This window comes from Nelumbo nucifera, chromosome 5, assembly GCF_055504915.1.
Source record: "Nelumbo nucifera cultivar China Antique chromosome 5, China Antique-T2T, whole genome shotgun sequence".
NCBI lineage: Eukaryota > Viridiplantae > Streptophyta > Magnoliopsida > Proteales > Nelumbonaceae > Nelumbo > Nelumbo nucifera.
The window spans coordinates 58270703-58295273 of NC_142653.1; the positions used below are offsets into that span (position 1 = coordinate 58270703).

Below are 24571 nucleotides of genomic sequence, written 5' to 3' on the forward strand. Positions count from 1 at the left end.
GGCAGAGAGCAAGCATGTCATTGCATCATAAATGCAATAAGTTGTGAATCAACAATGTGTTACTTCTTCCAATTCTATCATAGAGCTAAACGCAACGAAAGATAGTATTGCCAATGCTTTATGGGAGAGACACATGAGTCATAATCAATAGCTTTGCCAGTATTATTGGCAAGGACTTCTGGAAATTTTAAATTCCATGTTAAACTTCATTTTGATACGACATTTTATTATTGCATTATTATGATATATAAGACAATGACTAAGTAGTTGTTATTTTCCATAAATTTTTATTATTTTCTGCAATTTTCCAATAAAAATCTACTATTTCTCTACAAAACTTTGGATTTTTTGCATTTCATTCTATTTTTTACAGTTTCCTACTATTTTAAAAATTTTTCTATAGATTTATGCAATTTTCTATCAAAAATGCAACTTTCCTACCAAAATCTACTATTTTTCTACAAAGTTCTGGTTTTTCTGCAATTTTCTTCTATTTAACCATATTTTTGCAATTTTCTGTGACATTTTGCAAGTTCTTGCAAAAAAACTGCAATTACATGCTATTTTCTGTTATTTTTTACCATTATCTGCAATTCTCCACAAAATTCGATTATTTTCTACAACTTTCTTGCAAAAAATCTACTAGTTTCCCATAAATTCTAGAGTATCTGCATTTTACCACTATATGAAATAAGCCTCTACAGATTTTGGCAATTTTTTTTGTAAAAGATATGCAAATTTCATACAAAAATATGTTCTTTTTCTACAAAATTTTAGATTTTAGGGAAATATCTCTAATATTTTGTGATATTTTGCAAATTTATACAAAAATCTGTAATCGCATGCCATTTTTTTGCAAAAAAAAACTGCAATTGTATGATATTTTTCTATTATTTCTAGCAATTTTCCTACAAAAAGTCTGCTATTTTCCCAAAATTCTAGATGTTTTGCAATTTCCTACTATTTAATGACATTTCTGCAATTTTTTTGATATTTTGCAAAATTTTACAAAAATCTACAATTGTATGCCATTTTTTTGTCATTTTTCTACCATAGATCTGCAATTATTTATATTTTTTTCATTTTCTGCAAATTTCCATAAAACTATGTTATTCTCTACAATTTTCCTGCAAAAATAAACCTATTATCTCCCCAAAATTCTAGATTTTTCGCATTTTCATGCTATTTTCTACAAAATTCTAGATCTCCTACAATTTCCTGCTATTTAATGAAATTTCTGCAATTTTGTATAAGATTTTGCAAACTTCTGCACAAAATCTTCGATTGTATGCCAATTTTCTATTATTTTCTACATTTTTTTTGCAAAAATCTGTAATTATATTTGATTTTTCTGTTATTCCTTGCCATTTTTTGCAATTTTCCACAAAATTTTGTTATTTTCTGCAATTTTGCAACAAAAATCTACTATTTTGCCCAAATTCTAGATTTTCTGCATTCTTATGCTATTTTCTACAAAATTCTAAATACTTTGCAATTTCTTCTATTTAACGAAGCTTTGCAATTTTCTATGGTATTTTGCAATTTTTTGCAAAAAATTAAAATTGCATGTAGAATTTTCTGTTATTCTCTGCCATTTTCTACAACTCTCTTGAAAACTTTATTATTTTCACCATAAATTCTTGATTTTCTTCTATTTAACCAAATTTCTGCAATGTTTTGCAACATTGTACAATTTTTTGAAAAAAAATGTAGTATTCTATTATTTTCTCTAATTTTTCGTTAATTTCTACAAAGTTGTGTTATTCTCTGAAATTTCCCATAAAAATCTATTATTTTTGCAAAAAAATCTGCATTTTTCTATTATTTTCCTGTTATTTCCTGTATTTGTTGGGAAATTTCCTACAAAAACACTATTATACATAATCTTGACCATTAGATGTGGATTTACCATTTATACCATTAGGCATCTAAGTTATGGTAATGTAGCACATGGAATAATGATTTCAATTAAAAATAATCACTCATGATACTCAATACCAAACAACTTAAATGGTGATTTCTCAATAATTGACTCACATGGAGGAAATGATACCAAATACCTTGAAAAGGGAGATTTTTGAAAAATCCTTGATTCTAATTGTGGCTACCAGACTTGGAGGAAAGATGATTGGAATAGATGGATTGCATCACCACTTAAATTTTTGGGAATTGGGAATTTAGGAAAACCTGAGTTTTAAAAAAAAAAACAAAAGTTTTCTTAGTGGCTCATTTCCTAATGGAATAGAGATTCTTAGGGTTTGGGGACTTGGGAAGGTGTTAGGCACCCCACACAGACCCTTTGAAACATGCTTCTACTCTACCAATGTTTTGGGGATATTTTATAATTTTTTGGATGAAAAAAGGAAGGCAATTATTTTATCTATTAAGAGAAAAGTCTATAAATAAGTAAATAGAATAATTAAACAATTAATTACATTATTCTAAGCATAACTCTAATAAAAAACCTATGTGATGATTGATTCTACAAAGGTTAGTAAGACTAGAGAAGAAAACTAACTATTGCAAGATGAATAAGAGATTAAAATGTGACAAAAGATTTATGTTGAAATAGTAAATCGGTTAATAAAAGATGTGAGTTAAAAAAGGGCTAAATGAGAATATTCATAGGTGCAAAATAGATTGTAATGTTTAAACTACTCTATTAATGCAAAAATAAATAAAATATTACTAATTTATACTATCTATAAAAGTACGAATAGATGCCGTTGGCTTATGGAATTTTCACTAAACTAAAATATGACATCTCTAAGGTTTGAATAAGAGAATGAGCAGTGGTAAATATGTAAATTTGTTCTCATTTTAGGCTTATCAAGAAATGATTCTTCTTTCTCATTTAATGCTTATTACAAAAAAAAAAAAAAAACTGCAAAACTCCTTTCTTTTTGTTCATAATCGTAAAATAAGTCAATGGTAAAAATGTTATTTTACATTCTCATTTAATGATTGTTAGGGAAAATACACAAAAATCCCTCTTCTTGTTCAATAATTGAAAAAAAAAACCATGATAATTGTTTAAACCTCCCTTGATGTTTTTGACCATTACCCAAACCTCCCCTAAAATTTGGTAATTGCAATCACCTCCCCTAAACTTCTTGACACAGTTGCAAGTAGACACCCTTTGTAAAATCCTCTAACAAGAGGCATGAAAAATGTCCAAATACCCATGTAGTTATTATTGAGGTTGGTTTATAATAAAAAAATAAAATAAATGTTATGAGCAACAAAAAAAGAGAATTCAATACATCAATTCCAAAAAATAGATTACAATGGATTGGGGTAGTGATCGATATGAAGAAAAAATTGGAAAATAAACAATTTGGTCAAAAGTAAATACATGGGTATTTTGGACATTTTATGCTTTTTGTTAAAAAGATTCTAATAGAGGGTCTACTTGCAACTATGTCAAAAAGTTCATGGGAGTTATTTGCATTTACTAAACTTTGGGGGGGTTTAACAATGATAAAAAATTTTACAGGAGGTTTTAGCAATTTACTCTTTCATTTAAATTAGAAAAAAAAAAAAAAAACATGAAAGTACATCTTATGTTCTCAATAGCCAATGTTGTGCCACATTAACCACCATGAAGAGATTTCCAAATTGCAAATGGATGAGCAATTTGTTCTTTAAACTATTTTCTTGCTTTTTTAAATATTTTCAGCCTATTTTCATTGGTTCAATTCTTGATCATTAAGGTAGAAGATGGCTTTATCTTTTTTATTCCAACCATATGGTGGGTTAATTTTTCATTTCCGTTACCCACAACATTAGATGGCAAGATATCTACAAGAGTAAATGATATTTTTTATAGCAGTTTAGCAGTTCATATAAGGTTTTCAGCGGTTAAAGGAGGTAAAGTTGGATTTATCATATAGAAGTTAATTCTTACAAAGGTAATGAGAATTCAAATAAAATTCTGATGAAGGTAACTGATAAAAATTATTAATTTTATTAATGAACCATAATAAATAAGAATAATACGAATTTTATTAATGCTAAATAAGAATAATAAGAATTTTATTAATTCTCATTACCATTGCAAGAAATTTATTGGGACATATCTTTATATTAATGAACCATAATAAATGCCATAAATAAGAATAATTTTTATAGATGTAGAAATATAAAAAGAAATTGCAAAAAAAAATAAAAATATAGTGTATATACTATCATTATCACGAAATTTGTCGTGTGCAAAGCACGTACACAAATACTAGTGCAACTAAAGATATATTATTATGAGGAAAATTTACAATGTGTTTTAATTGATCGAACTATTGAACTTGAGGGAAAATGATGAGATGTCAATATAGGTCGTTGAATTACAAAATTAGAATGGGACCGAGTGCTTGTTCTAAGCTAATTCTTAAGGTATTATCCTATATGATGTATGTTAAAAAGGCAAAAAAAGACCAATGGAAATCCAAAAATAATAGAGATCCAAAGTGTGCAAAGAATGCCTTACGGGAACAAGAATATATAGTATTAAGTCATTACTAAGTCAACAAATCAAAAGACATTGTGCATACATAATTAGCCTCTTGCATGTATTACATATTCATCTTTAAATGGATGTGATGTCAATCCTACTTGGCTACTAAAGACACAAATTAAAGAAAAAAAACAAAATCAATAAGAACCAGTAGGCGTAAAACACATGTAATGTTCTAAGTGGCATTAATCAATTTCTCATAATCTGACCCTATTCTATTAATAAAAAGGAAATCCCTAAATGAAAATGAAAATGACATATTCATAACTAACATCTAATGAACCTAAATACACTTCTTAAAAGAGATGCCATGTGATTAGTATAACATATTTATAAGTGAATATAGAAGATGACAATGCTACTTAAAGTATAAAAAAGTAAATAAATAAACTACAATTGAACAAAAAAATGAATTTAGAGGATATACGGTGAACATAAGTCTAACACATAAGATCTTAAGAATGGTGATCGAATTAAAAAAAAAAAAGCTAATATTCAACAAGTAAATAAGAGTAACAATTCTAAATTTCACTTCTAATTCTATCATCATGAGAGAAAACATATGGAGGAGGTTAAATGGGATTGGAGCACAAGGACTACTTGAAGCATGATCACAAAATCGATTTGATAAAAGTGACAAATCTTCTTACACATTCCTTGGCTTCTCTTGAAGTCTTTAAATATTACTCCTAACTTGGTGGAAAACCTCAATCATTACAAGAGGATGAAGAAGTTGATTATATGGAGTGGTGTAAGATATATAATGGCTGAACTGCCACAATCTTTTGTTTCTCTCTAGTATTTTCCATGCTTCATTCCATGAATGTAGTGACAAATTGGGGTTTCTTTAGTTTTAGGATAATGTGAGCGGACTGAAAGTTTGCATGGAGATGGTTTTTTGACATTTAAAGTATGTTGGGAATGGGTTTGAAGTGTGCAAACATAGGATTGAAACATTACAATTTTGTCGAGTATGCTTTCACAACATTATGCTTGATTTGTGTTCTTATCTATACTACTTATAAAAGTGTGAATGAAGAGGTATTGGCTTTTGAAAATTTTCTTTACTGAAATACCCCTCCTCTTGAATTTAGTTCATCTCTATTGAAAGTGTAGAAAATGTAATTAAAAGAATACCATCAAATACATTCAATTACCTCTTGTTAAGTCTCACATTTAAGTCATTAAATAAATCACATTCTCTTTCATTGAATCCAACATTTATAATTTTGTTTATCATCATTAAATTCCACTAATAAATCCATAACAATAATTATTAATAGAATGAAATTTTATATTTTTAATATAAACATAGAAATGAAATTTTATATTTTTAATATAAACATAGAAATGAAATCATATTTTTCAACTAGGTGGTGGGTAAGTAGTTCAAGCATTTGGGTCAAATGGATAATTTCCCAATGTCATAAATAAATAATACAAATTTAGAAATATAAAAATATACTTTTGTTTATCATCATTAAATTCCACTAATCCATACACAATATTTATTAATATAATGAAATTTTATATTTTTAAAATAAACCTATAAATGAAATCATATTTTCCTTCTAAGTCATGGGTAACTACTTCAACCATTTGGGTCAAATGGATAATTTCATGATGTCATAAATAAACAATACAAATTTAGAAATATAATAAATACAAAAAGTATAGAAAAAAATTGGACACATTTCTATTATTATATATTTGTCATATTAAATAATAACTATGATAAAATAGACATAATTATTTTATTAATGATGGACATCAAATATACAACTTAAAACCAATGGGAAATTAAACCATCTTCCTATCTAGGGGGTAGGTTTGTGGTTCAACCTTTCAGGTCAAATAGGTTAACCCATGATGTATAATTAATTTTTTTTTAAATAGAATAGTACAAAAAATATGAAACAATTTTGGGTACACCTATAATATTATTTACTAATAATATAAACAAAAATAATTATTTTATCAATGATATAAATGAAATGTAAAATTTAAAACCAATTTGAAAATGAAACCATTTCCACATCTAGATGGTAGGTAGGTCAATAATCTATCATTCTGGGTCAAATGGGTCAATCTATGATGTCATAGCTAAGTAACGAATATTAATTAAATATATGCATACATACATACATACTCAAAGAAAAATATAACCTTTGTATAAAGCATTTTGATACAATTCTATTGTTATATATTCACCATTTTAAACAAAAATAAATGTGAAAATAAGAATTACTTTTACCGATGAAGAAAATGGAATACATGATTTAAAATCAACCGGAAAAGCAAAATGGTTTTTCCATCCAAGTGATGGGTTATTATTAAATAATAAAATACATAAAATTCTAGAAAATGTAGAAATTTGTCGATAATTTTTTGGTACATTCTATAATATTATATATTCATTATATAAAAAAGTGTGATTAATGAGAATTATTTTCATTAATGATAGAAATGGAATAAAAATTAGGATAAAAAATAAAGACCATTAATGTCTAACACATGACCCAACTAACCATATCAGATGGTTCAATAATTTAATTAGCTAGGTCATCGTAGGCAAGTGATTTGGTAGGGATATAAACAAATCATATCAGATTTGAATTTGGGGTATATTCAAATATGATATGATCCAAAGATACAATTGGATTTCATAAATATTGATTCAATCCAAATTCGATCAAGATGATAGATATTCAAATCAGATAAGGTCCTATTTAAATTTTTTAAAAAAAGTAATAAATTATTAAAAGAAAAAGAAAAATATAATAGTTGAAATAAAAAACAAAAAAAATATAAGTATTTTTTTAACTATTTCCACCATATAAAAAGTTTACAAAGATGCAATATAAATAACATATTTATAAATAAATAATAAATAACATATATATTATATATAAATAATATAAATATACTATAATATAAATAATTGATTTGAGTACAATATTAAAAACCAATGTTCAAATAATATATTGGAATTGCATTTCCTCTTAGTAAATAAGTAATTTTTATTATCTCATAAATTAAATAATAAAAAATAAATATATAGAACTTTTATAAATTTCATAAAAAATTGAACATACATTAATATTATATATTCTTTATATTAAACAAAAATATGTTTGAAAAAATGAGAATTATTGTTAGTAAAGATAGAAATGGCTAAAATACAAAGAAAAAAAATTAATTAATGTCTTAATCATAGTCCATTTTCCTAGTTAAATAGGTTAATGGTTCAACCAGTAAGGTCTTTTGGTTATTGATTATCATCATCATCATCATTTGGTACTATCACGTGCAAAAATAAATGCGGAAATAAAAATTACTTTTATTGATGATGAAAATGTAAAACATGATTTAAAATCAACTGAAAAAGAAAAAATGTTTTTTCCATCCAAATGGTGGGCTAGTGGTTCAACTATCCTTGTCAAATGGATCAACACATGATGTTATTTTTTTATGGAAAAAAATGTAAATAATTTCTTAAAATTGACTAATGTTACCCTTATTTTCATCAACGATAGAAATGAGAATTATTTTCATCAACGATAGAAATGAGATAAAAATTAGGATATAATAAGGGTAAATTTCTTAAATTACCCCTATGGTTTAGCTAATTGACTAAAGTATACCCTTACTGTTTGAAAATTGACTAATGTTACCCCTACTGTTTTTTGACAATTGACTAACTCTACCCTTACTTTTAACATCCGTTAATATTCTGTTAAAACTCTTCTAAAACCCAATATTACCCCTACCTCGTCCCGTTACTCTAACCGGCAACCCCTTCCTCCTCAAAACCAAAGCTGATAGAGAGAAACAATGACCCATTTATTCTCTTTGGACTTGACAGTTCAGAGAACTGGGCATAGCGGACATGCAAAGCTCCTAACCTGACATCTAGTAGGCTCAATTGCATGAAGTACCTCCAGAGCTTCATATTGGCTACATATCCTAAATCAAAGCGGTTTTCTGGGTTATTCCCTTATGGATTCTATAAATCTCCCTTTTAAGCTTTTCAAAGATGTCAACTGACGGGAATACGTGGATCTGCCCATTGTTACCTATGAGCTTCCCTTCCTTTCTTTTGTTTGTTTATTTGGAATCCTCTGTTCTGAATTTTCCATGATTTGCAACATGATGTAGACGCTGATGTGCTGAAGAAGGTCATTTAGTGGAGGGCATTGTGGTGACAGTTAAGGGCGCCAGATTCGTCAACCTATGCCATCCGCTCGATCTCCTACTCCCCTTGAACCAAAATCTGATGGGGTTCAAGGCACTACTGTACTTTGTGTTGGGTGTAAAGGTGAATAAAGAGTTGAAGGTAGAGAGGCATCGACACAGACACTCCTAAAAGGGAAGGGATGAACTAGAGGGGGTTTTCAGAATGAAGGACGAAGCCAAAATCGGTGAGGATGCACTTCAATGCGTTGGCGAAGGTGGAGGGAGAGAAGGTTGTACCAGAAAGGGTGGTGTTGGTTAATATTGTGATTATTGAAGATAGCATTGTGCCTCACGTCCTCATTGGTAACATTTTAAGACCCCTGTCTTACACCCTCCTCCGAATCCCTTTACCTTGTGAGATCTTTGCTTGAACTTTACATCTGAATCCTTTTACCTCGGAATACCTTAAAAGGTAGTTTCAACTTTCAGTTTTTAAGGAAAAATAAAAAATTGTAAATAGAGAAATGTTACAAAAAGAGTTCATCCCCGCTGTCCGTCCTTTGATCGAGGGAGATAACTAAAACTGAGTGAAGCCGTCGCTAGGTTCATCATTCTCGTTGGGGAAAATGGCAGATCACGTTGCTTAGTTGTCCATAAAGAGAGAAATTACGGAAGAAGAGTTGCTGCTGGTTTGCTCGGCGGGGGGTTTCCTGGGTCTTTGGGTGGAGCTCTTTCTAGGTTTTCTGTATGGAGATCTCCGATGACCTCCCTGATTCACAACAGCTTTAATCAAATGCCATCTCTGTGTTGGCCACCGCTGCTGATTTGAGTAGAAGGGTAACCAATCAATGGGTATCTTGGGTATAATATAAATTAAATCAAACACGTGACAATATGTGATGGAGAATTAACGGGAAGGGAGCTATACATTAATTGTTAGTAAGGATACTTTAAGACGATATTGAAACAATAGGGGTATAGTTACTCAATTTCCTAAATCTTAGGGGTAGTTTAAGAAATTTACCCTAAAAATAAAGAGCATTTATGTCTAACACATGACCCCACTAACCATGTTAGTTGGTTCAAAGATTTAATTAGTTAGGTTATTGTAGGCAAGTGGTTTGGTAGGGATGCAAATAGATCTAATCAGATTTGAATCAGGGTATATTTATGAGATCTAATTGAATCTCATAAATATTGATTCAAATTTGAATTCAATCAATATATTGGATATCCAAATTTGATACGACCTGATTTAATTTAAAAAATAATAAATTATTAAAAGGAAAAGAAAGTATAATAGTTGAAATAAAGAAAACAAAAAATATAAGTATTTTTTCAACTATTTTCATCATATAAGAAGTTTACAAAATGCAATATAAATAACATATTTATAAATAAATAATAAATAACATATATAATATATATAAATAATTGATTTGACCACAATATTAAAAACCAATATTCAAATAGTATATTGGAATTGCATTTCCTCTTGGAAAATAAGTAATTTATATTATCTCATGTGTTAAATAATAAAAAATAAAAATATAGAATTTTTTATAAATTTTATAGAAAATTTTGAACATACATTAATATTATATATTCTTCATGTTAAACAAACATATGTTTGAAAAATAAGAATTGTTGTTAGTAAAGATAGAAATGGCTAAAATACAAAGAAAAAAATGAATTAATGTCTTAGTCATAGTCCATTTTCCCGGTTAAATAGGTAAATTGTTCATCCAGTAAGGTCATTTGGTTGTTGACTTTTATCATCAACATCATTTGATATTTCTACGTGCAATGCGCATACACTTTTACTAGTGGGACTAAAAGGACATAGAGGGTGGTTTTTTAGAGGTTTGAGGACGTGGGATATGGAGGGTGGCTATGGATGTGGCTGAGACTCTCTTAAAGTTTTGTTTCTCTATGGTTTTCTCCCTTTAGGTTAGCATGTGTCCTTGTATGTGAAGAAAGGGGGTATCTATAGATTTTTGTGGAGGATTCTAAAAGGGAAATGGAGGGGTGAGATTTGAGAATATGGAAATTAATGGGTAAGTTTTAAAGGGTTTTTGGAGGGAGATTGACTAAGGGAAAGGGTTGTTAAGATAATTTTGGAAGAGATCCTTTCAATTAATCAAGACAATAAGTGGAAAATTTCATCTATTTACCTAAATTGAACATTCCAATTTTGGGTGATTGGCTTGATTGATTTGAGGCTCCTTAGATAGTTAAATTTTAAATTTTAAGATGGTTTTAGAGGTTAGGAGAAAGATCTGATCGTGTCGGGTCCAAATGTTCAAAGTTATAGCGAAGAAGATTCCGAATGAAGGATTCGGTTTGAGTTTGGTTTTGGGTCTTAAGATGGATGGGTTAACGATTTCTGAATTGAACGATCTTGGTATCGTTGGACTCGTAATTTCAAGCTCTATGCATCTACTTGTTGGATTTTTTATCTCCTATGGATATGGTTTAGGATCAAAATTGATCCCGATCAGATGATCGAAATCAGTTTTGGCTTTGGGTCCTTAGATGAAGGGGTAAATGGTGTCAGATTTGGATGATCTTGGTGTTATGAGATTTGGAATTATGGGCTCTATGTGCCTATGGTGTTCGATTTCTAATTTTATGTGAGATAAGGTTTATGGTTAAAATTATTATGACCAAATGTTTAGAATTGGTTTCGATTTCAAGTCTTAAGATGAAAAGGTAAATGATATAAGATTTTAGTGATTTGGGCACCGTTGGAGTTGGATTTTGGGGCTCTATTTACCTGTGATGTTGGATTTATGATTTGATGTGAGATAATGTTCAAAATCAAAATGATCCCAATCAAATGATCGAAATTGGTTCTGACTTCGGGTCTTAAGATGAAGAGGTAAACAATATTGGATTTCCATTATTTGAATGTCACCAGATTTGGATTTTTGGGCTCTATATATGTATGGTATCAGATAATTGAAGTCTAAACTTTTGTATAAATCCAAGAATGCCCTCGAATCGATTCAGATGTTAGTTGAAGGATGCTTACAAATCAAAGTATTGCATAAAGACTAAAGAGCTATACAATAATCACCGATTTTTGAAAAATCAAGTGTGAGGAATCATCATTAACCCCAACATCACCTTTAAAATCATTTTCCAAAGTGCATGTCTAAATGTGCTCTACTACTATTAATAAGATTAAATCACTTTTAAACCTATTAGAGATTAAAATGCAACGGCTTTATTGGAGCAGCTAATTTCTTATTTCAATTGATCAATTAATCTACCATACTCGAAAGACATAGGAAAGGCTTTGACCAATCAGATCCATTGAATTTTGGTGAAAATCCATTTGATTGATTGATTGTAAGTTTTTCTGATATACAAAAGATGGATCCTACCAACCGAGCCACCGTAAGTTGGTTCAAACCCTACTTAATTTGAGAATGATTGTCACCCTACCAGTTCTAACTACATTTCAAACTGTTATTTTAAAAGTTTTAAACGGATCGATTGAAGTAACGGTACAAATTGGACTAATAACTGAGTAACTCTTAAATGATCCGATTCTTGCGTCAATAAAGAAATCAAGTATTCCATGACCTGGTTTTTGGGTCATTGATTTGATGCTCCAGGTTTGTTCACAGTCTAATGCATTACTTTCGACCTAAGATATATTCCTTCATAATTGATATTCCAACATGGTGGAATGAACTTGGCATTTACAATTGGAAATGGGTTTCTTGAGATGGTCACTTTTTTGAATTCAATATCCAATGGTGAATGGCTGAGGTTCTCTCTGACATAGGGATCAGCTCAGCATTTCTGATTTCTCTATGTTTGGTTCACAAATGATGAACCTAACTATTCTTGTTGAGCCTTCAATCACATAAGACAAAACTAAAACATGGGTCTGTGCCAATTGTGGGGCTGTGGCCTGTGGGGTTCTTTAATCTTTGTTTTTTGTCATCAAAGAATCTTGTCACAGCCTGCCAAAGGTTGCAGTGCCAACATTTTATCCACGTGGATTTTCTATATGGCCAAATCACAAGCACAAACTACCATTTCTAAGAGGCCATTTGATAACTGCTGAAGTAGTTGATCTGTACAGTTTTTTGCTTTGTTTTTTAATGAATAAGTTATTCAGGAGGTAGTAATCTCCTTATTGGCTGAAATTGAAATAGGGTTGATTATAACATCTCCAATGTTATATTATTCAATTATTTTATCCAACCAAAAGACAAACCATAAGTCATTCAGTTCATCCACTTCATCAGCCATTATCAAACAGTCCTTAATGTCTATATCATCAACACCTCTAACCACCACCACCACCACCAATAATCACATTCCCAGCAGTGACAAACAGACTGTTACACCTACCACCACCTTCACTATTATTAAGAATAAGAACCATTTGTGTTGTCATTAATATTTTAATATCCTCTTAAAAGAATTCCTATAATTACCATCAATAGAAATCTTCCTTATCAGATCACTGTCTAAATTTACCTAAAAACAAAACCTAATTCTGAGCAAGCCAAACTAAAGAGGGCCCATTCCTTCAGAAATGCTCTGCCATAAGGGGCCGATTTTGTGAAAAAAGCCATTTCTTTCTTTTGGATAAACCCCAAAAGTCTTACCTTGTTACCTTGTTGAAGTTGCATCCAAACACAATAAATATATCAGATGGAAGCAGACAAAAGATATAAATATAAATAAAATGAAGTATGGTTTCTTTTCTATTAAACTATTAACATGCTCATGCTTACCTTGCACCCTCTTCAAGAAAATAATTATTAAAACATTGGAGTAGAAGGGATCAATTGCTGGTTGGCTGTGCAAGAATATATTCTAGCAAATGATGTAGGGTTTACTCCAACCCCCTGGTTATTGTTCTGAATGGTCAAAATGACAAGACAAACTCATAAATGTCAGAAATATAAAAATAGTAAACTAATAAAATAACAGCAAATGAAGAGTGAAGCATAATACAACATAATTATTAGGTACTTCATGTGTTACATTATGAAGGTAATACCTAACATATATTAATCAAATGCCAAATATTCTTTTAAATCTAAACCATGACAATCACCTGTGAAACCTCATCAGAACTCAGATGGGATGTTACTGTTGAGTAGATTCCAGTAGGGGAACAATGATGAAGGGCAAGGCAGAATAGGTGGGACCATATGAAATGCGCCCATTTGTCTAAGGGATCCTACATGTGTAGGGGCCAGATGGGTCCAAAGTGGGCAAACAGGTAATACCGTAATACCCATGTATGATTATACATCTTATCTTATTATCTAGGGTGGGTTGATCATAAGGGCCCACACGATGAGATCAAAGCGATGAACTATAATGATAGGGTAGAACATGTAGTAGTATAGCAGTAGCGTGACCAGGTTCAATGCCATTTTTAGTTCTTCTATACATATATATATATATATATATTTTTTTATTTTTTTATTTTTTGAAAGGTAGGCTACTCAATGCCATTAGGGCAAGGTAAAATAGGTGGATTCAAATTCAATCCATGGTTCTTGTGTTTCTGGCATATGAATTATCCCCCACCCCACTTATCATGACTGCTATACTACTACCTGTCCTATCATTATAGTTCATCATCACTTTAATCCCATCATGTGGGTCCCTACGATCAACCCACATGTGTAGGTCAGGTAGGTCCAAAGTAGACAAACAGGTGGGACCCACATATGGCTAGTAGGATCGATCATAGGGGCCCGCATGATGAGATTAAAGCGATGAAGTATAATGGATAGGACAGATAGTAGGATAGCAGTGATGACAAGGCGCAAATGCCATGCGTGGGTAGAGACTGCCCTGTCCCGCTGTCCGGTGGAGCCAATAACTGCTGGGAAAGCAAAAACAAAACTGGAAGTTGAGTGAGAATTACAGGTCGAATCGTTTTCAGAGGGGGAGGGGGACCAACGGCTAAGGTAGGACTTGAAAACTGGTGGGGGGGGGGCATGGGGCTTGTGGGGGCCTTTTCCTTCTTTCTTTCTCCAGCTTTTTGTTGATTAGCGAGCTTCGTTTGTCGTGTGGCGCTTTAAAAACCACTCTTTCTTGATTTGCGTGGCCTTCAAAGAAATGCTGCAGAGCGCAACAACTCAGCACAAGCACGAAAAGAAGAGCAGCAGCGAGTGCGCCCACCACCGGCACTGCCACCAGAACCACCGCCGGCGCCGGCGGCGGAGTTACAGTGAGGGCATGGAGTTGGTGATCTTGTGAGGTCGAAAATGCAGTTGGGTGTGGGTCTCTCATGCCATGTTTGGTGTTTTTCGGTTCAGGATTCGGGCTTTCGAGGGTCTCTTCTTGTTGGGTGTCTTCTTCTGTGTCCGCATTGGTTGATTGGTGAGTTGGGGACTGGGGTATGGTCATTTGGAGTTGCATTGAGTGAAGGATGTTAGGGTTAGAGCTTCGGAGGAGTTTCGGCTTGTGTGCTCGTGGTATCTCTGCTGGGTTTCGTTTGGATTCGGCGTCACGATGAAATTAGGTGAGTTTTGTTAAAGATTGCATTTTGGAGAAACCCAAAAAGGGTAACTGTGTGTTGCTGCTGATGTTCAACCGTAAAGAGCTTGTTGCGTTTTTGTTTGGCTGATTATGATTTGGATTTTACGAGTCTGTCATGGCCTAAATAGCTGTTATTTTGTCGGTAGTTTTCGCAGAGAAATTTCTAAACTACACAGAAATTTTAGGCTTTTTGATGGATAAATAATTAGGAAAGGGGAAAGTTAAGATGTTACTGGACCTGGCAAGGGTTAAACAGTTTGGAGAAGCTTTGATGTGGAGTTATTTACAAAAAATTCTAGTATTGGGTTGGTTTTGCTGATTTTCAGTTGCATCAGCCACGTCACTGAAAGCAGCAAAATTTTGGGTCTGGTCTGGTTGCACAATGTACATGTGTGCCTACATTTTTTATTTCTAGATTGGTAAATACAGAATGATAGAGATTAGCTGTACAATGAAGAAAAGTCAATCTTCATTTCTCAAATTTCGGGTCTTTTTTTCTTTGGATAGAAAGGAATAACGAAATTTGCGCAGACAATGCAAGTCCATCATGATTTTGTCTTCAATATCAATTTCGGTGGGCATTAACAGAAAGATAAGATGTTGGAGGATGAATGATGCAATATTGATAAACTATGTGACTTATGTTCTAGGTTTTATAGGCTCAGGTAATTGTGTAACTCCTAGTGAATCCTATGAAATGGGTAATGAGGGCGTGGGCTTGTATCTGGTATTTATAAGACCATTATTTGATTGGGAGGTAGGATACATAGGGGTCCTTTGTTGGTTGAAGGAAGTGTGGATTGGAATTTTCCTGATGATCAATTTGTAGAAAGAACACTTCTTAGAGAGATTAAGATATTGTGCTTTTTCCAAAACCAGGTGGAAACTTCTTGGCTTGATGAAATTTAGTGCCTTGAAGGGTGGAGGCATTGGATGGTAATCCGATAAACGGTCACCTCCAGAGCAGAGATGCTACAATTTGACTAGTGCATTACATGTAAAAACTGATGAGTCAGTCATCTTCTGATGATATGAATGATTGATGGCATTGGATGTGTGGAAGTTCTTCGTCTCATCATTCAAGAAATGATGGTTTGATTTAAAATATACAAGCAAACCATTTGTAGTATGTCTGGCAGTTGCAATTCCGGATAATTATATGGAGTGTCATCTTATTTGTCATTTGCTAGTTGATTTGAAAGAAATAAGTCAAATGATATGTTATGGGCAGAACAATACTGGGAAATTATTTACCGATGGTATGTTGCTTGCCTTAATTGAGTTTTGGGACTAGGAGATTACGAAGAGTTGGAGAAGGCATATTTTGGGCATGGGTTTTGGGATATATGGAGAATAGTTGATAATAATGCCTTGTTACATGTTTATCTATCGGAAAAAAAAGCTGTGTTCAGGGTATTTTACCATTGCCTCAATAATATATGCTTGTAATCTCAAATTTAATAAGACTCTATTAACTACAACAAATATCACAGAAAATTCTAAGAATGGCATTAGCTGATTTGAAGAATTCCCCCTTTGCTATTTTCTTAGCAATGTGCGGAGATAAAACCAAGATTTTCTTAGCAAAATTCAAACTTAAACCAAGTAATGACAAGGAGGGCTAATATTTTGGTTCATCTACAAGTTTCCACTATGAAGGAGTTTAACGATTTACCCCTTTTCTGATCAATGACTTCAAATTTTATTGATGATCATAAAAATGCAGAAGGTACAAATGTTCATATATTCTTTTAGAGATAAATCATCTTATCTTCTACCCTTTCTCTCTCTCTCTCTCCCCCCTCTTTCTAGGTGCATATCCCAAGATCCCAAATAGCTGGGGCCAACATTGGGTAATGGCCTTATTATAAAATGTTAATAAAAAAATTGCTAAACATTACATACCCCACCACCTAAGGACACCCATCTCTTCTGCTAGTAAAATGACAATAACTTTCCCAGAGCATATTAGATTCACAAAATCTTGGCCACCTTGGTAGGTAACTTAAAAGATTATCCAACTAAATGCTAATAAAATGAATGGGTCCTTTCAACCTTGATGGTTATTCCATGGAGAAGCCCAGCCCCTTGGGAATGGGGGAGCATTTAAAGTTCCTAGGAGAATTACAAGCTGTATTTTGAGCTTTAGTAGGATAAGGAATAGAAAAAATGAAACATAGAAGCTTAAATGGTTGAAAAGAAATTCTCAAATAGGAATTCAATGGGTACAAAGTTTGTCTAATAGCATGGTTGATGCATTAGCCAAATAAGGGGCTAGTAGGGAAGAGTATATTGGGCAAAGTTGTAAAGTGAAATCAGTTTGTGAGAGTGGTAGACTTCCTACTACTTATCAAAAGAAAAAAAAATGGCTCTCTACATGGCTTAAAAGTAGGCTACTACTCCTTGATGTTGGATACTAGAAGTGGAAAGTACTTCAGTTGTGGTGGCTGGTGATGGAATAGATGTCTAGATGAAGATACTATCTGAAAGGGGCATAATCTCTGTGACATTTTTTTTTATTGATGGTCTTTAAGACACTCATAAGGGAAGTGATTCTCCACTTTTTAGCAGCCTGGGATAACAGCTTGTTCAGATGGTTTCGAAGATTAGCAAACTCCTTGGTCAACAGTGTAGTTAGAGGGGGAGTGGAGAGGGAAGCTTTCTTTTCTCATTGTGGCAAGACAAGGTGACTTTTATGTTATTTCTACTCTATATAAAAGGTTGTCAACTATAAGGGTAGGTTTCCTCCTCCCACTTTAAAGGGAAAAGGGTCTTTACTTTTATTTTGGATGGATAACAATGACTTTATTGATTGGTTATTAAAAAAATAATGTATTTACATGAGCATTGGGCACTCAATTTTGGGTGGCAAAACAACCAACCCTCCTACATTAGAACAATTTTTTTTGAAAAGTAAAATAAAATTTCATTAAAATAAAAAGAAAAATACATAAGGAAGGTGATAAGCAATCACCTGAGAGAATAACATTACTACTGACTCTGACCCTTCACCAGAAGCACAGCTAAAAAAACACTGAAGACACCTCAAGGAACACAAGGCCCAGACGCCTTTACACCTAATACGACTGCATCACTATTTTCAACAAAAACTAGTAGAGACGGGGATCTAATCTTCCCCTTTGAACACCTTCTCTTGACAGCCGGCATCTTCATTCCATCTCCCACCTTTGTTTGCCTTTTCCTTTAGAGTTTCTTCTCTCTTCTTTCTCTCAAATTCTTTGAAAGTTTTCCCAGTAAAATCCTCGCCACCCCAGAAAAACAAACCCAAGCTTTTGCCAATTTCAACATCTCTTTTAGTTGCCTCTTCCATAAGCTACTACCTGACTTCATCACCTTCCTCTCCGAAATTTTATCATAGTCTTTGTCGGTGGGGTGAGACTTGTTCTCTATTTCCTCCCCCCTCTGTTGAATCTCAACGTGCTCTTCAAGGTTAGAATTAGTCTGGAAATCTATACCCTCAACGTCATTTCCTAATTTTTTTTCTTTGAAAGGATGCAACCCCTCCTCTTATAAACCTTCTTGAAATTCTTGTTATGTCCAACCCCAACCAAGCCACATACTTCAGTCGAGACGACACCATTAAGCAAAGTCATGGCCTCCCTCCTCCTACCTAAATCCACACCTATCTTTCCTACACCACCTCCTCAACAACCCAATGGTTACACATTGTGTCCTCGGCTAAGGGCGTGGAGCGGTGACAGGCTTCATGCCCTTCAAGGCTATCACCATGAGCATCTTCTAAATTAAAAACAACTAGGTCTCTTACCTCCACCCACTTTTCCCTCAAAATGATCTTGTCTTCAACAACACGCTCATCCCCGATCCTCAAGTTGTCATTCAACTTAGAACTCAAAGCTGGTGTTGACCTACTATCGAGAGTCTTCTGCACCACTCCGCCCCTGCTCCGAGCATCATCAGAATCATCTACCTTGCTAATGGTGGTATTCTTCCACATGGTCACCTCTCTTACCTCTTCTCTTCTTCTAGGCTTTTCTCCACCTAGATTGATCCGACTAATTGATGGAGACCCAGAGAGGTGGGCCCCGTTCTCCCCTCCAATCTCATCGCAAGGGTCCCGTCCTGTGCATGGTTGAGGCTTTTTGGCTCCCATGTCAGACCCTTTCCCATTTCCCTCTTGATTTGCGATGTGTCCCACCGCCCTCACGGGACTCACCCTTCTTGAATCTCCAGAGATTAATAACTCTCGCATGGCTCCAACCTCCACTTTTTCTTTTGATTGGACTCCACCACTTCCACCCTTTTTAAGAGCCTTCCCCAATTCTCCCCTCTTTACCTTTCCAAAAGCTTCGAGACTCGAAGAGACATAATTCAGTCCAGCCGTCCTCATTTAAAAAATTTCTCCCCAATTTGCCCTCATCCTCAACCTCTTGCCGAGTTCATGTGAAGGGCTGAAGCATCGATAGTGTGCATCCCCGTTAGTTTTGCTCCTCTCCTCTCCTCTCCTCTCCTGTTGCAGATGAGACATCTCTCCTCCCTCTCTCTCTTTCCATCCGCTCGGTGGCGATTTCACAACCATCACCGCCGGTGACAAACAACCATCACCGGCGGCAAGATTAACCTCAGGTTTCTTCTTCAACCCTAATCGTTTTTGTGGGCTGGAGTCTTTGTCCATCAAGAACACCGGGGATCTCACCGACTCTAGTTTGCTAGTCATCTCCCGTGGCTGCCCCAAACTGGATAAATTCGAGGTTCAAGGCTGTAATAACATCATAGAGATAGGAATGAGGAACTTGGCTGGCATGCTCTGGAAAACGCTGGTTGGTGTGAACATCTCCTGCTGCAAAAACCTTGATGCTGCATCCTCACTACGAGCTTTGGTGCCAATCCGGGACAGGATCCAGCGGTTGCACATAGATTGTATATGGGACAGCCTACAACAGTTCGAAATTCCAAGTGATAAGTCCGCCCCTCGACATGCTTTCGACCTCAATGAATCTGCGGAGGAAGCCAACACATCCAATTGCTATGTTGCTGGGTTCATGAATGATAGTCCCAAGAAGAAGAAATGTTGGTCTTGGCTGTAATACCTCTCCCTTTGGATCCCTGTTGGCGAGTTGCTGACTCCTTGACTTTAGCTGGATTAGACAGTTGCCCTACTCTGGAGGAAATCAGAATTAAGGTTAGTTTTCATGGAAGAAGAAGAGATGCAAAAAAAAAAAAAAACAATACTTGAGGTTGATCCCGTCACCTGTGATGGTTGTTTGTCGCCAGCGGTGATGGTTGTAAAGTCGCCGCCAGGTGGATGGGGAGAGAGAGAGGGAGGAAAGATGTCTCGTCTGCGACAGGAGAGGAGAGGAGAGGAGGGCGGATGGTTGTGAATGCTCGTTTTGCTTAACTCCAACTAACGACAATGCACACTAATGGGGCTGAAGCATCCTCGCATGCTTCAGCCCTTCACACGATTCGGAGGACGCGTGGCGCGTCCTCCGAATGCGCGAATGGTGCCCTGACTAAGGGTGCCTGGATTGAAGCCGAACTCCCTCCTGCCTTACCTCTACTACCAGACTGTTCGACTTCCAATTCGATCCATCCGAAAATTGGAGCTCATTCCTCTCCTTCTCGTAGACGAAATTGTCCAACCAACTACTAGGGTAAGTTCCTTCAACCACAACTCTTAAATCAAAAAGCTCGCCACCAAAATGAAGTAACAGAGACACTGAAACAAGATGAACTTCTTTCACCTCGATTAAAATCCGTTCGCAAACTAGATTCTTCCACTCAATGGTTCTTGAGTTTACAAACCTGAAACTCCCACATGCGTCCCCAACGTCTCTAAATGTTTGGAAACACCAGGCATGTAAAGGAATGCCAAAGACATTAATCCAGACACAGCTCGACAGCCCCACATTCCTCATTGCTCCGACTAGAGGATTCCATCTTCCCAATCTCAAGAGCTTCCTTCTCACTGCTGAATGTGAAAAGGACAATCCCGTGTTGAGCTTCCTTACCTGAAAAGACCCACTTGGACTCCACTCATCCATTGCCCACTTCTGCACTGCCTCCACATCTGGTTCAGAATTGACAAAACATCCCACCAAACATCTACCTAACAACTTAAGTCTGCCAATTGTTCCTCCAGTCTAGCTCACGAACACCTCCTTCATATCAGAAAATCTGATCCATACCTCCTCCGGCAGCATTTTAATCCAACGGACTACCTTTACTGTGACATTCTCAACCAGTGCCTCTTTTGAATGACCACTAAATGTTGTTGTTTCAAGTTCTCGTTTCTCACCTATCCTACCTAAGTAGTCTCTTCCCAAGGTTTGGTTTCTAATTGGGTATCATTCAAAATTCCTTTCAGCATCAATAGCTAAATGAATAGCCTCATTCAAATCCCATACATATTGGCCAGCAACTCTTTCTTGTATGATTGGTTTGAGACCCCCAATAAACTGAGTAGCCTTTATTGATGAAGTTTCAATCAGCTCATTACAAACTAAAAGCCTGAAAAAATCAGATGGATACTTCCTAACCCACATATACCTTGCACATAACTCTGGTATTGTTGTAACAAGTATTGGTCATAATCCTGTGGAAGGAATTGAACCCAAAGTAGCTGCATCATTCTTGGCCGTGTCCTAATAGGTTGCTTTCCAGCTCTACATTAGAACATTACAACCAAATCCAATACAATCTTTCCCTAGTTACACCTTGTTTTGTCAAAGTATCAGCCATCCCATTGCCAGCTGTATAATCTCCCTCTTGTGATTCCTATACTGCTATCATTCTTTACTGTTTTTTATCATCCAGTCCATCATTAATTTTGAATCATCTTCCACTACAATCTTTATTAAATTTAGCCTTTTGCATATGACACAGTAGATCCATTTAATCTCTAATCATGCCCCTGAGAGGGTCTTTACCTCTTCTACTCTTTTCTTTTTCCTATCATGAAAGGCTGCAACACAAGTGACAAGCTTGGAATTTTTCTTTTTCCTTTTTGCTTTTGAATTTTGACGAGTAACTTGTGAGGCAGTTTTATTGATACGCAAGGGAAGCAACAGTAGGGTACAGGAAAGAATGCTGTGCACATGTACCCACCAAAAGAGGAAAAAAATGCTAGCTTGTCAGCTACCTTGCCCCATCATAACATCCCTTAACATGTAAACAAGACTTTCACCCCAGGGATCGACCGCCCATCCCTAAATATCCAACTAAATTTGGTTAACACCTTCCTTTTTTAAGAGTGCTACATTTGCAGGATATTGTAGATTTTGTTTTGCTAAAAATTTAATTCTGACAACATTTTTTAAGTGATAATTGTGTTGATTTCACAATGGATCAGGTTTTCGACAAAAAGATTTGGACTCAACCCCAGGTCCAAGTTTGGATGGAAGTTTCAGGAGGTCTAAATCTGGTTTGTGTTCATTATTAATCTTCACTCTATTTACTACCAATAAAAAAATCTTCATCTCTATTTAATAATGCCTTATTGCATGCCTTTTGTGTTATCTATATTTTGGTAATGTGTACCATATAAATATACCAGCCTTTGAACTTCTTACCATTGCTGTATCCATTTCTTCCAAGTATCTAGCAATTCCACTTTTTGAATCTTTGATGTGTTTGATATATTTTAGGTGTTACCTTCTGAAAATCCTATATGCCACACTTTGCTTCCAATATATCTTAACTGGAGTTAGGGCATGATTTAACATTATATTTGCTTGATCATATGACTTGAAGTTATGGTTCTGGTATGAGTCATAATGCAATTCACCTGACTCCTAAACTTTTAAATTCTCATGTTATTATTGTTATTTTTTGATCAGCAACACAGAAAAATTCATTAATTGGAAAATCAAGTACAACAAGAAGTTGTGTGGACAAGCATTCCACATTGTCCACTAAATACATCACAGCCCCAAACAAACGCAAAACCAATCCCTTTAATTACACCACAGCCCAAAAGGTAACCTGACAGAAACATCCTCCTAATTATAATATAGCCCAAAATATAGATTGTCTTTGAACTCCTTGCTTAGATAGATCATCAGCCTTACTGTTAGCTGATATTCTAATCCATCTTATTTGAATCATCATGTCTTTAGAAGCCTGTTTGAAGCGCCTGAACTCATTCCTTAACTGCCAAATTATTCCCTCCCCTTTCTTCAGCCACTTTACTACAGTTTTTGAGTCCCCTTCAACAATCAATCTATCAATCCCCATTTCCTTGGCTTTTTCAACACCAAACACTGCTGCCTTCATTTCTGCGCTTGCTAAATCACCTTGCTGAATAGGACCTGAGAACATGGCAATCATATTTCCATTCTCTCCCCTTATTATCCTACCAATGCCCAATGGCCCTGGATTTCCAAAACAGTTGTCATCAAAATTTAGTTTCTTCCACCCAGCATCCAGAGAGGACCATAATGCAAACACAATTAATTTTCTAGATGCAGTGCTTGCAATTGTTCCCCAAGACCTGAAAAAGTCTTTTGTCTTAAAATTAGCAAATAAATTTAGTGTTTTCACCCAATGTGCCACCCTTAGAGTTATCAGCTTCTACTTCGTCTGCAGATCTAGTTTCTTCTACACCCGAGTTGCCTTCCAATCTTGATCTTCCTATTGCATTGTGGAAAGGTAAACGTAGTTGTACTTTGCACCCTATATCTAATTATGTTTTTGCCTCTCACCTTTTTGCTTCACATCACTAGTTTGTTTCTCTATTATTTTCTATGTCTACACCTAAGAATGTCCAGGAGGTTCTTACCTCACTAGGGTGGCGTAAAGCTATGGAGGAGGAACTCTCTGCCCTTCAACACAATTACACATGGGAGCTCATTGATCTTTCCTCAAGTAAGCATGTTGTTGGTTGTAAATGGGTGTATATTGTTAAATATTTACCAGATAGGAGAGTAGAACAACGGTTGAAAACTCGACTGGTTGCCAAAGGATATTCTCAATTATATGGTATATATTATGTGGAAACATTTTCCCCTATTGCTAAGGTTGGCTCAGTCCGTGTTTTGATTTCATTAGCAATTATGTATGATTGGCCCCTGTTTTCAGCTTGACATTAAAAATGCCTCCTCCATAGAGATCTTCTAGAGGAGGTGTACATGTAGTAATCACCGGGGTTTGTTGCTTAGGGGGAGGATGGTAAGGTGTGTAAGCACAAGAAGGCAACTTATGGGCTCAAACAGTCTCCTCGTGCTTGGTTTGGCATGTTTAGTGAAGTAGTGAAAGAGCTCTGAATGAGACAATGTCAAGTTGACCACTCAATGATCAACTATGATTCTGAAGTCAGGAAGATCTTGCTAGTGATTTACGTGGATGACATAGTCATAACTGACAGTGATAGACTAAAGG

At 34.7% G+C, this 24571-nt stretch overlaps 1 protein-coding gene across 3 annotated transcripts in view; it reads left to right on the forward strand.

The window, feature by feature from the left end:
* The first annotated feature begins 14745 nt into the window (after positions 1 to 14745).
* Positions 14746 to 24571, forward strand: part of LOC104596840 (uncharacterized) — a 36928-nt gene continuing 27102 nt past the window's right edge. For all 3 annotated transcript variants that reach the window (XM_088888350.1, XM_010258159.3, XM_010258160.3), the window contains exons 1-2: positions 14746 to 15197; positions 22545 to 22616. In XM_088888350.1, coding sequence (XP_088744476.1) covers positions 15188 to 15197; positions 22545 to 22616 — 82 coding nt within the window. In that variant the 5' untranslated portion in view covers positions 14746 to 15187. The remainder of the gene's footprint in view (positions 15198 to 22544; positions 22617 to 24571) is intronic.